Source organism: Bombus pascuorum, chromosome 7 (assembly GCF_905332965.1).
Source record: "Bombus pascuorum chromosome 7, iyBomPasc1.1, whole genome shotgun sequence".
Lineage (NCBI taxonomy): Eukaryota > Metazoa > Arthropoda > Insecta > Hymenoptera > Apidae > Bombus > Bombus pascuorum.
The window spans coordinates 6432929-6446508 of NC_083494.1; the positions used below are offsets into that span (position 1 = coordinate 6432929).

A 13580-nucleotide genomic window follows, 5' to 3' on the forward strand; every position below is an offset into this window, starting at 1 on the left:
AACGCAACCACGCAACCTCCCGCCGCAGCGGGACAATCAGCAACATCGCAAGTACAACCATTTCGACTTCTCTACCATTGTGTCACCTTCGGGAAGGATCACCTTCCTCGCGAAGCGCACATCAACCACAGTCCGCTGCATAGTGACAGGTAATCTCCTTGTATCTTTTACGGGTACCCTTACCTAGAGTGGAAACTCATACAGGGCCCGGGTCCCCGGACAGGACCAATCGGGGTCGGGATCACGCCCGACCGACGCACAAGGCACCCAATGCACTTGCTTCCTTTATTAGCTAGGCCTGGCAGGGGCTTTCGCTCGTCTAAGGTAAAACGGGGCCACCTTCCCTTAGGCCCTACCGTCTCCCGGGACGGTTCCGGAGCAGTTGGTACGCTGCTCACCCGCCGGCGTAACCGTTTCCGGAGTACGAGTGGGGAGGCTCGCACCCGGGGGACCGGCCGCCTAACCAGCATTCGGCTATGAACCACGCCACCACGAGTCCATACCCAGTTTCGGACGAGCAGAGGGGTCGCTACTCCCTCCGGGCTAATACTCATCCTGCCCGTGGTACCAGTCTATGTCACTGGTGGGACCACCGTGTGGATGTACGGCCACGTCACTGCTGGCACCTGCGACCTGCTAACAGGGCTCTCAACAGACCAAGAAGGGACGCTCGCAAGCGGGGACCTGCGACACTTTTGTGCCCAGGGATTTATCCCGGCGGTTCCCTCATTCGCGTCAGGATCGTGGGTGCGCTACTACCCATGACCGCGTAGAGAGAGTATGGCCGCACTTAAGCGCACGCATACTCCCGGCGATCATCCTTGCGGAGTACATAGGGACTCACGTAAGCGGAACGCTTGTTCCGACGGTCCCCCTGGCTGCGGGAACGTGGGTTTGCCAGCCCCCATAGGCTCACGCCCTCCCTGCGTGTGCTGCATAGTGACAAGCGATATCTTGCCGCCGGAACAACTTCGGTCTCATACCGCAACTCTAAGGTAAGCCCAATCAAAGTATCGAAATCAGCAATGGCGCCCAATCTGGAAGAGCGCACAAAACAGTTGATACTAAAACGAGAGGGGTTCAGAAAAGAATTAGAGGCAGTTCGCGCAATACTCGACAGTTATGAGGAAGGGGCCCCTATCCACACCATCCAACGTAGTTTGAAAGAGTTAGAGATAGAATTCGCATCATTCAAAAAGAATCAGTGTGACCTAGACGATAGGGAAGAAGGCCCGACACAGCAGGATCGCGTGAATTTACAACGGACATTCTATACTATCTTCGGGGACGCGTCGGCCATCATTGACACCGCAACGAAACAATCAGAGCCGACGATCCGAGGTCCGACTTCGAACATTTCCTCGCCGGAACCCGTCGAGTTGCCAAAAATTCAGTTACCCACGTTTTCGGGTGCTTACGAGGACTGGCCAGGTTTCGCGGATCAATTTCGTTACACGGTTCACGACAACCCGCGAATCGACGACTGCAAACGTTTGACATATCTTCGATCCTGCTTAACGGGCGCAGCGGCGCTCACCATATCATCTTTGAATAACGTAGCAACCAATTATTCCGCCGCGTGGGCAATACTAGAGAAAAGGTATAACAGGCCAGAGAAGATCGTGCAGAGACACCTGCAAGAGATATTCAACACAGGCCTCGCATCGCGCACAGCACACCTAGACTTGCAATCCTACGCGACCAAACTAGAATCGCATTACAAGGCATTAGAATCGCTCGGACATTTGACGGCAGACTCCGTGCTATTGTATCTATGCACCTTTAGATTAGACCGGGAGACCGATCTCATCTGGAAGGATAAAACACAACACACACCGTTCCCCACATTCACGGAATTCCTCAATTTCTTGAACGATCGGTGTCTAATCATCGAACCCTCAAGGACGACGCGCCAGCCACGCGGGCAGGCGTTTGTCACATCACGATCGTCATCAATTTGTCCAATGTGTAGCGGACCGCACAAGATCTGGACTTGTAGAACCTTTAGAACGAAAACCATCGAAGAGCGCATCAGGGCAGCCGAAGAAATATCGGCATGCACTAACTGTCTGACGACAGGACATACACTCCCACAGTGTTCCGCCGGGTCCTGTCGCATTTGCGGACAACGTCATCACACCCTTCTTCATAGATCCGATGCTCAAACTACGGATCGAACCAATTCCAGCAACGGAGAGCCCGCAACGACACCCCCAGGCAAAAGCAGAAGTCCTTTGAAACACCCAACTAGTACATCACCGAATCAATCGTACCCTAGTCCAGTATCCGATATCCAACAACAAATCACACAATGACAACCACAGACCGACGCGACTCGGAAAACCGAATCACTGCTCATAGACTTGGTCACCACGCTACCCAACGACCTGTTAATATCTGCACGCATCAACATATTAAACGATAGAGCTCAACCAGTTCGCTGCCGAGCATTGTTAGATACCGGTGCCAGTATGAATTTCATTACCGAACGTCTTGCAAACTCTTTAGGACTTCCGCAACAGAAGTGTTCCATCTCAATCAAAGCCCTCGATGTTCTATCAACGACGTCAAATCGTTTTATTACAGCCACGATCACATCCACTAACGGAACCTACCAACGCACCTTAACATTTCTCATCGTACCAACAATTTCGACATCCATTCCGGATCAACCCATAGACCGATCAACAATCCCAATACCCCAGAATATCCATCTTGCCGATCCAACATTCCATGTACCATCCCCAATCGATATTTTGCTGAGCTCAGGGCCCACCATTGCATCTCTATGTGTCGGCCAAATCAACCTTAATCCGCCAACAGGCCCCGACCTCCGTTTACAAAAAACACACTTCGGGTGGGTCATCGGGGGGAGCCCGGTCTTCCCGTCAACGGCCAGGGCATTTCACACCTTCACAGTAGATCTTGAAACGGATCTTACTCGCTTTTGGGAACTCAACGAGGGACCACAAACAAAACACGTGTCAGAAGCGGATCGACGATGCGAGGAACACTTTCAAGCGCACGTCCAACGCACCAGCGAAGGGCGATACATCGTCGCACTCCCGTTTAACGACAAACTTTCCTCACTCGGATCAACTAAAACAATGGCGATGAAACGACTCGCCTCTCTTCAGCGCCAATTCCAACGAGATCGGAAATTCGAAGCAGCATATCGGGCAGTAATTCAGGAATACGTGGAATTAGGGCACATGACGACAATCGCATCACATCACCAATCAGCCGATGAACACTATCTGCCACATCACGGCGTAATCAAGGACTCGAGCACATCTACAAAGCTCCGCGTCGTGTTCGACGGATCCGCACCGAGCACCACCGGAGTTTCTTTGAACGACACCCTTCACACAGGACCGAAGTTACAAGAGGACTTGTTCGATATTCTCTTGAGATTCCGCTCTCATCAGTATGTTCTCACGGGTGATATCGAGAAGATGTATCGACAATTTCTCGTACGCCCGGAAGATCGTAAGTATCAGAAAATTTTGTGGCGCAATTCGAACGGTGAAATCGAAACTTATCAACTCAACACCATCACGTTCGGCCTGTCGGCCGCACCCTACCTAGCTATCCGATGTCTCAAACAATTGGCAGACGATGAAGGACATCGATTTCCGCGAGCTTCGTCAGTCTTGCAGCGGGATTTCTACGTCGACGACGCCCTTACCGGGGCTGACACGATGAGCGAGGCGTTGTCAATCAGAACAGAACTCACCGAACTTCTCCAACTGGCCGGCCTGAAAATCAGAAAATGGGCATCCAACAACCGCGAACTACTCAACGGACTATCGGACCACGACATAAACCAAAACCTACAATTGGGTGAGTCCCAACCATTAAAGACACTTGGAGTTTTTTGGAGGTCCTCCGATGATTCAATCCTTTACTCGGTCGCCGCCATGGCCAATATTCCTCACGTTACCAAACGATCGATCAGCTCCGTAATCGCTAGGATTTATGATCCTTTAGGACTGCTCGCGCCAGTAATTGTTCGAGCAAAAATATTACTACAGAGAGTCTGGGCACTGAAGGTCGATTGGGATGAATCACTTCCCGCAGATTTCCATTCCGAATGGAGCCGCTATTATTCCCAATTAGCGCTCCTGAACAATATCTCGTTCCAACGCAAGGCAATAATCGGATCCGCAAAAGAAATCGAAATGCATGGTTTCTGCGATGCAAGCGAGAAAGCATACGGAGCTTGCGTTTATCTACGAACCGTTAATCCTGACGGCCACGTGCAGGTCCAGCTTTTAGCTGCAAAATCAAGGGTAGCTCCGCTCAAGTCCCAAACCATTCCTCGGCTTGAATTGTGCGGAGCCCTTCTTCTTACGTCCCTGATGTCTACCATACAACAGGCTCTATCGCGCAATGTGTCTCGAGCCGTCTACTGGACCGACTCCACCATCGTCCTCCATTGGATAAGCACGTCTCCTCACACACTGAAAACATTTGTTGCCAACCGAATCTCCGAAATCCAGACTAGAACTAGTTCGCACGATTGGCGCCATGTTCCGACCAACGACAATCCCGCGGATCTAATCTCGCGAGGACAAACGCCTGAGGAATTTCTACGCCCGACTATTTGGCAACACGGTCCTGAATGGCTCCAACTGTCTGAAGAACACTGGCCGACATGTACACTGCCACCACAAACGGAATTACCGGAACAAAAACGAGCAACCTGTATGTCCGCAACCCCCGCCGATCATGGATTTCTAGAAAGGTATTCATCTTGGCCTAAGTTGATCAGGATCATCGCTCGCTGTCTCCGTTGGAAACATAAACATAACCCGACTACACCCATCACGGCAACTGAATTAAATACAGCCCACAACAAGATCATCAAACTATTGCAAGGCATCTATTTTTCCGCAGAAATACGTGCGCTCCAGAAGGATCGAGACGCAACAATAAAGGGAAAGCTCACGCGACTCAACCCGTTCATAGATAAGGAAGGCATATTACGCGTAGGCGGCCGACTTAGTCATTCACTGATACCTTTTCCTCAAAAACATCCTATAATCTTGCCTAAGTCATATGTTACAGCACGCATTATCGATCATGCACACAACGTCCACATGCACGCAGGAACACAAGCTACGCTGTACGCCGTACGACGAAGATACTGGCCCATCGACGGTCGAAGTCAAGTTTGGCATACGATCAAGAGCTGCGTCCGTTGCTGCCGCGCTCATCCACCGCCGGTGGATTACATTATGGGTGATTTACCTGAGGCGAGAGTGACCGAGTCACGCCCATTCACGAACGTCGGCGTCGACTACTGCGGACCATTCCATATCAAGGAAAGGAGAGATCGCAACCGCCGCCAGGTCAAGGCATATGTTGCCATCTTTGTATGCTTAGCGGTTAAGGCGGTGCATATCGAACTCGTCGGCGATCTCAGTAGCGAGGCCTTCATCGCCACACTCCGAAGGTTCATCGCTCGACGCGGGTTTTGCTCTACCATCCATTCCGACAACGGCACAAACTTTGTTGGCGCGAACAACGAATTACGTGAGCTTCACGAACTCCTACGATCGGACGATCATAATTCCAAGGTGGCCTCATTTCTGTCAGATAAGCACATTGAATGGCATTTTATTCCCCCTCATACCCCGCACTTCGGCGGACTCTGGGAAGCAGCGGTAAAGTCATTTAAACGTCATCTCAAACGCGTAATCGGCAACGAGTTACTCACCTTCGAACAATTCAACACCCTCATTATTGAGATTGAGGCAATCCTCAACTCACGACCGTTAACTCCGATATCCTCCGATCCGAACGATCTCCTAGTCCTCACTCCCGGCCATTTCCTCATCGGCGATTCACTAATGAGTTTACGGGAGCGAGATTTCAGAGACGTCCCTTCCAATCGGCTCTCCAGATGGCAACATCTTCAGCAGATCAGGCAACATTTTTGGAATCGCTGGCATAAGGAATATTTAAACGAATTGAGCAACCGCAGCAAATGGAACAAGGGTGGGCACAACATCCAGGAAGGCGCAATCGTCATCCTCAGAGAGGACAATGTGCCCTCTATGCAGTGGCCTCTGGGACGAGTTATCAAGGTCCATCCAGGCGACGATGGTGTCATCCGAACGGCTACGATTCAAACGGCGAAAAACATCTTGGATCGAGGCATCAAAAGACTTGTCCCACTGCCAATCCAGCCTGACTTCGAGGAATCCGGACAATCAGCAGTTGAGACGAGGGGGCATTAGGATCCCAACCAACGCCGCGACACCCAACGTTCATTATCTACCAAGGAACATCACTGGGAGAACTCGAGTCGGGCGGCTCATCGGGGGGAGCCCAGCCTCCCAATCAACTACCGAACCCCGCATCGTGTCAGACGAACCAGCATCAAGCAACACTGGAATTCCGTTCAACGCTACCTCTTGGATCAAGCTGGTCCACTACATTCCAGGACCGAGACGGTCCACGATCATCCAAGGACACTTCCTGGGTCAATAATCACAACCGCAAGTTTCCGTACAACCACAAGGATCACGACGGTCGAGACTCCAACGACTCCCGAACAGGACATAAACAACATACTTGTCTAATTATCATAACTCTGTTATTTTTCCAGATATAATCTGGACTCTCCGAATGGAACAGCATCCATTCATCAGCCTCGGAATCAACCACTGCAAACCACTTTATGTCAACGAGCAAAAGGATCGCAACCGCCACAAAATCCAGAGTCATCGCTCTTGGACAGGGATACCCCATCCAACTGTTTTCAACTGGCATCATGCGGATGGCACCACTACCGAGCAGATCAACACCAGATGACTCCGACCTAATCAGCAGCAACGCGGTATAATGCGAGATCCACCTCATCAAATCAATCACATCATTTTGATCGGTACCCTCTCAACGGGGGGAGGATGTTACGTCGGCCGACTCTCTACCTGAGCCGGACCTCACATCGCGGACGGATGGCAGCCAGATGCCCGCACATCCTTATCGCATACTCTTGAAAACACTCGCAGCCTGACTATAAATCTCAGAAAACTCTGGCGAAAGTCTTTCATCGCAAACAAGGGCTTTTCCACGAAAGCGTTTTCTAAGGTTTCTGGTTAACGTCTGGAAAACACGTGGACGCTAAGTGTTCACACGTGCGATGCCTCCTACTCCCAACTTTCCATCGAGGGTGGCTAATACCTTTCCTAGTCCATCGATAGTCTTACTAACCAATAGAAACAATTTCTATTACCCTCACTTCTCCAACCAAAAACTGTCATCAACAAATCAGATGATTCCGTGCGTTAGACACACCCTTCCTTAGCTCACCTCCGACACAGCATCGTCACGATCAAGTCAGTTCGTCTTCGTCCTCAAATCAGTCACTACGTCTACAATTATCGCTCAGTCCAGCAAACTCACTGAGAAGCATCGTAAAGTCGCAATCTAACATTCTAACCGATCAATCGCAGTCGAAAACTCTCTGTACGGTCGCGTCCAAATTAATCACATTGTATAAGATCCAACTCGAACATTCTAGTGGTAACCTCCGACACCATTTAAACCGATATTTTATATAAACTGTAAGTGTTATTCTGATATAAATATATATATTTATTCTACAACAGTAGAATAAGTTGCACTCATTGAATCATCCCGGTTATCCTAAACGAAACGCGGGGAGCGACCATTTCGCGGCGTCGATTAACCGAATCGTAGCGAGAATTTACGACTCTCGCTGACGCGTTTCCTCGCGACCGCGTCTCTCCGCGAACGGTCGCAACACCCCCTAAACAAGCATTGTCAAAAATGGTCTATCTGGAAGGAAAACTGACGAGGATATGCTTTATCAATGGTGGTAAGTGCCCAGCCAGAATAACTAATCTCATTGAAAATTCAAATACATACGGTCAAGTCTCCACATTTAAAGATCTAGTCAGACTCTCGCATATAGAGAAAACTCTCCGTGAACCAATCGAAAAGATATTGCTGTTTTACCTCGACGTATTTAACCTAGAAACCGAACTTTTACCGTGCACTAACCTTGCTAAACACAGAATAACGCTAAAAGAAAATAAAGTTATTAACACAAAATCTTACCAACCACCCGAATGCCACAAAGAGGAAATCGAACGACAAACGGACGAAATGCTACGAAAGAACATAATAGAACCATCTGACTCCCCTTACAATTCACCAGTCTGGGTAGTACCAAAAAAGGCAGACGCCTCAGGGAAACAGAAATGGCGAATTGTAATAGACTTTAGGAAAATAAACGAACTAACTGACCAAGACGCATACCCATTACCCGACATAGACGACATACTATCCCAACTAGGCAACGCAAAATTCTTCTCGGCCCTCGATCTATCCTCTGGATTCCACCAAATCCCAATGGACACAGACTCTAAAAAATACACGGCATTCTCAACGCCACAAGGACATTACCATTACAATAGGATGCCATTTGGTTTAAAAAACGCACCTGCCACATTCCAACGGATGATGGACACCGCTTTAAGAGGACTCGTAAATAAACATTGCTTTGTTTACTTGGATGATATCATAATATTCGGACAGTCAATCGAGGAACACAATAACAATCTCGCGATAGTATTGCAACGTTTACGCGAAGTCGGACTCAAGATACAGCCTGATAAATGCGAATTCCTTAAATCCGAACTGGAATATCTCGGGCATTTGGTAACCGCCGAAGGTGTAAAACCAAATCCCAAGAAATTAGAAGCCGTTAGTAATTTCAAACAGCCACGCAATCCCACAGACATCAAAAGTTTCTTAGGACTAGCGGGTTATTACCGCAAGTTCATCAAAAATTTTTCCAAAATCGCGAAACCATTGACCGAACTTACGAAAAAGGACGCACCATTTCATTGGACAGATAAAACCCAAGAAGCATTCCAAACACTAAAAGACAAACTCTGCTCATCACCCGTGTTAAAATTCCCAGATTTTACAAAACAATTCATAGTAACGACTGACGCTAGTAACGAAGGTTTAGGTGCGATCTTATCACAAGACGGACACCCCTGTTGTTACATCTCACGAACTTTGAACCCACCCGAACAGAATTATTCCACAACCGAAAAAGAACTCTTGGCAATCGTATGGGCCGTGAAACGCCTCCGACAATATCTGTTAGGCCGGAAATTCCTTATTCGAACCGATCACCAAGCGCTAAAATGGCTACAAAATTGCAAAGACCCCTCGTCACGCCTGATGAGGTGGAGACTAAAACTAGAGGAATACGAATACGATATAGAGTACACTAAAGGAAAAGATAATACCGCAGCCGACGCACTATCTAGGATACATGTTTTAACTAGACGAAACAGAAATTTGAACATAGAACTCGAAAAAAAATATCACGATTGGAAAAAATCTACCGACGCGTTACCCAAAATTCTCAAAATGCCTCCGAACCATAAATCTTTCTATCAATTATTCAAGACAGAGCTAGGGAATTACGACGAAACTAAATGGTTGAACAAGTTAAACGAGATTATCCATGCAAACGAAAAGATAGGTATAGGCGACGACAGTTCCACAGAAACAGAAAAGAACGCGATCAAACAAATTCTATTATTCCTGAACGACACCGTGAGAGAATTAAATTTCGCGTGGGAACCAATTAAAACATACCGCGACGAGGAAATAGAGGAACTATTGAAGGAAAATCACGACTTAGTAGGACACCCCGGCATACAAAAAACATACAACCGCATTCGTGAACGGCACCGAGTACCAGATTTGATGAAACGCGTACAACAACACGTAGAATCATGCGACACCTGCCAAATATCTAAAACCACGCGCATCAGACCGCGCGAAGAACCCTGTATCACTGACACACCCTTCGAACCGAACGATAAAATTGCTATGGATTTACTAGGGCCATTGAAAAAGACAAAGAACGGCAATCAGTACATTTTATCCATACATGACGAACAGACAAAATATTTAATACTCGTGCCACTAAAGACTCAACAAACGGAGACAATTTGGAACGCACTCTTGAACCACTACATTTATATCTTTTCCGCTCCAAAGAAAATACTAACCGACCGCGGACAGAATTTTATATCTAGTTTAATGCAACAGTACGAAGACGCGTTTAAAATTAAACACATCAAAACGACATCCTTCCACCCACAGAGTAACGGATCTTTAGAGCGAACACACGCAGTAGTAACGGACATGTTGAAATCTATACAGCGAAATTCAGATGAAGAATGGGACGATCAGCTTAATTTTGTATGCCTCGCATACAATACCATGATACATGATTCCACTGGTTACACGCCATTCGAACTCACATTCGGACACCAAGCCAATCTCCCTTCCACAATATCCAAGAATCCCCAACGCACATACGCAGACGAAGTCACGTTCCGTAAAAAGGAATGGGACTCCAGACTCCAACACGCGCGTAAAACATTAATCAAAAGCAAACAGCGATATCAGCGCGATCAGAAACGAAAAATCATAAAGCCGCAATCAGTATTCAAAGAAGGAGACTCCGTATTAATACACAACGACCATAAAAGACACAAACTCGATGTGGAATGGTTGGGACCGTACACGATTGATAAAGTATGTACTCCATACTATTTAATTCAAGAAAAAAAAATACATGGGAATCGTTTAAAACCCTACTTTCCAGGTCGACACTTCTCTTTGCCAGAATAACTATTTATGTATCAATCTAACCTTTTCTTTTCGCCGAAATGAAATCTTAGTTAACAGTTCCACCAACACCCAACACCTGTACCTCAACCAATACATGCCACCCCCAAAGAGAAGAGGAATCAGCTGCAATTTCAAATCACATCGAGTGCGATTTTACAAAGGGCCTCCTGAAGAAAACTTGAGGGACCAAGTTCAATCTAAGGAGGGGGGAATGTCACGTACCAACTTTCCTTTTTGCCATGTGGTACGCCAGATGTGACGGTCCTTGTAAAATTCCACGTAGTCCGGACGCCAAGACCTATCTATTGTTCTATTAACTCGCAACAGGCCTAGGAAGACAAACATAAACCGAATCTGTTCAGTTTCAGTTTCCTTCACGTAAATATTTTCGGTTTATGTTTGTTGCACGCTCTTACCTAATACGGAGAAAGCGGGTGTCTGGCAAGATAAGAGTTTTTCCACGAACAAGGATGCCCACGAGCCATATCTAGCTCTCCTTGTCTTTACTACCTAATTCATTTACCAATGGGCATCGCGGATCATTACCCTCACTTTTCCACCAAAAAGTGTGGACAACGAATCCGCGTTTTGAATTCCAAAGGGAACACCCACACCGAGTTTTCCTCAGTAAGAGCAGTAGAGCAGTCAGATAGTCTTGAACGGTCACGTCTAGAGCTCGGAAGTGTATTGTAAACAAAAGAGAAAAATAAAAGTTTCTTTTCTCCTTAAATTCATTATTATTTTACGTGACACCTTCCCCGCCAAGTGCTCGTCCTCGGGGATTTCAACGCCCACTCAACACAATGGGGAAACCGCATGACGAACACCTGAGGAAGATGGCTGACCGAATGGGCCGCGGGTCATGGGCTCCTTCTGGCAAACAGGGGCTCAGCAAAGACCTGCGTGGCGTGGAGGGGAGCCTCCGTGGTGGATCTCACATGGGCCACCCCCGAATTACACCGGAAGATTCTCAACTGGAGAGTCGCCGAGGGGGTCGAGACTCTGTCCGATCACCTCTACATAAGGATGGAACTGGCCATCGACAGGGGGGACACCAACAGCCCTCGAAGAGGAACGAACCACCCCGGCCCAACGCCACCCAGATGGCGCCTGAAGGAGAGGAACAAACAGATGCTACAGGCGGCAGCCATCGTCTCGGCCTGGAGCTGGGACGCCCAATGCACGAGCGCAACCAGTAGTATCGACGAGGAAGCGGAAGACCTCCGTAAATACATGAACGCGGCGTGCAACGCCTCGATGCCGCGCTCCAACCCGAGCAGTGAACATTTAAACAAAGGAGTCTACTGGTGGACACCAGAGATCGCGGAGTTGCGAGAGAGCTGCAACAGAGCCCGCAGAAGATTCGCACAGGCACAGCGTCGCAGACAAACCCGCGACGAGGAAGAGATCTCCCACACATACGAGAAATACAGGGAGGCAAGACGTACCCTCCAACGGAAGATCAAGATGGCCAAAGCGCGGTCCTGGACGGAACTCGTGGACGCGGTCGAGTCTGACCCATGGGGGCGGCCGTATAAAGTAGTGACGCACAAACTGCGTACTTCGGCTCCTCCGATAACAACAAACATGGACCCGATGCTACTGGACAAGGTCGTTGGGACCTTGTTCCCCAGACAAGACGACAGTGCAGGGCAGCCAGAAACGTCCCTCCCCTCCACCACACCCAACGATAACGGTGAAGTGGCAACGACGACAACGGAGTGGAGTGAGGAGCTGCATGTTACCGAGGAAGAGCTATTAGAAGCGACGAAGAGGACAGCAGCCCGCGACGTGGCACCAGGCCCGGACGGAATCCCAGGCCGAGTATGGGCAGAGACGGTAAATATGATGGCTCCCCGCCTGCGACATCTATTTGATAGATGCCTGAAGGACGGCATGTACCCACGGGCATGGCGAACAGCGAGACTGGTCCTGCTACGAAAGGAGGGTCGTCCGCTAGATTCGCCGTCCGCATACAGGCCGATATGTCTGCTAGACGAGGTGGGCAAGCTCCTGGAAAGGATAATTGCAGCACGTCTAGAGGCTCATATGGAGCGACGAGAGCCTGGGTGGCACGACAGCCAGTACGGGTTCCGCCGAGGACGCTCGACAGTGGACGCGGTGAGACGGGTACGCTCTAAGGTGGAGGATATGGTCTCCCAGGAAGGAGTGGCGATAGCGGTCTCACTAGACATAACTAACGCCTTCAACTCCATCCCATGGGCAAAGATCTTAGAAGCCCTGAACCACTACGAAATACCGGAGTACCTCGTAAGGGTTATTAGGGCATACCTCTGCGACAGGTGGATCATATACAACACCAAAGATGGGGAAACGAGGAAACCGGTCGAGTGCGGTGTACCGCAGGGGTCAGTACTAGGCCCAATCCTCTGGAACACCGCTTACGACCGTGTACTTCGATGTCCTATGCCCCCGGGTGCGGGTCTAGTGTGTTACGCAGACGACACCCTGATACTGGCAGGGGGCCGATGGTGGCACGAAACCGTCAGACACACAGAGGACGCGGTGGCGTGCGCGGTGAACGCTATCAGGAGACTCGGACTGAGCGTGTCACCAACCAAATCGGAAGCCCTGGGGTTCTTCAACCGGCGACGAAGAGGACCACCACCAACCGGACTGTCCATCAATATCAACGGAGAGGAAGTGCCGGTGGGACACCAGATGAGGTACCTGGGTCTCATCATCGACAGCTAGTGGACCTTCGAGCCGCACATTGAACAACTGGTCCCAAGGGTAACTGCCGCGGCCAACGCCCTATGCGGCCTACTGCCGAACGTGGGTGGAGCGGGAGTGGGCGTTCGCCGACTGTACGAGGGAGTCGTAAAATCCCGAGTACTCTACGGAGCCCCAGTGTGGGC

The 13580-nt window shown here is 49.2% G+C and overlaps 2 protein-coding genes across 2 annotated transcripts; both read left to right on the top strand.

The window, feature by feature from the left end:
• Positions 1–1025: 1025 nt before the first annotated feature.
• On the top strand, positions 1026–2315 carry LOC132909106 (uncharacterized). Its single transcript, XM_060963696.1, has one exon. The coding sequence runs from the start codon at positions 1026–1028 to the stop codon at positions 2313–2315; it is 1290 nt and encodes a 429-aa protein (XP_060819679.1).
• Positions 2316–2471: 156 nt separating this feature from the next.
• LOC132909107 (uncharacterized) lies at positions 2472–6245 on the top strand. The gene has a single exon (XM_060963698.1). The coding sequence runs from the start codon at positions 2472–2474 to the stop codon at positions 6243–6245; it is 3774 nt and encodes a 1257-aa protein (XP_060819681.1).
• The last annotated feature ends 7335 nt before the right edge of the window (positions 6246–13580 follow it).

What these genes read in the sequence shown, in the direction of transcription:
- LOC132909106 (XM_060963696.1), top strand. Translation starts at nt 1,026, where the DNA reads ATGGCGCCCAATCTGGAAGAGCGCACAAAACAGTTGATACTAAAACGA.
- LOC132909107 (XM_060963698.1), top strand. Translation starts at nt 2,472, where the DNA reads ATGAATTTCATTACCGAACGTCTTGCAAACTCTTTAGGACTTCCGCAA.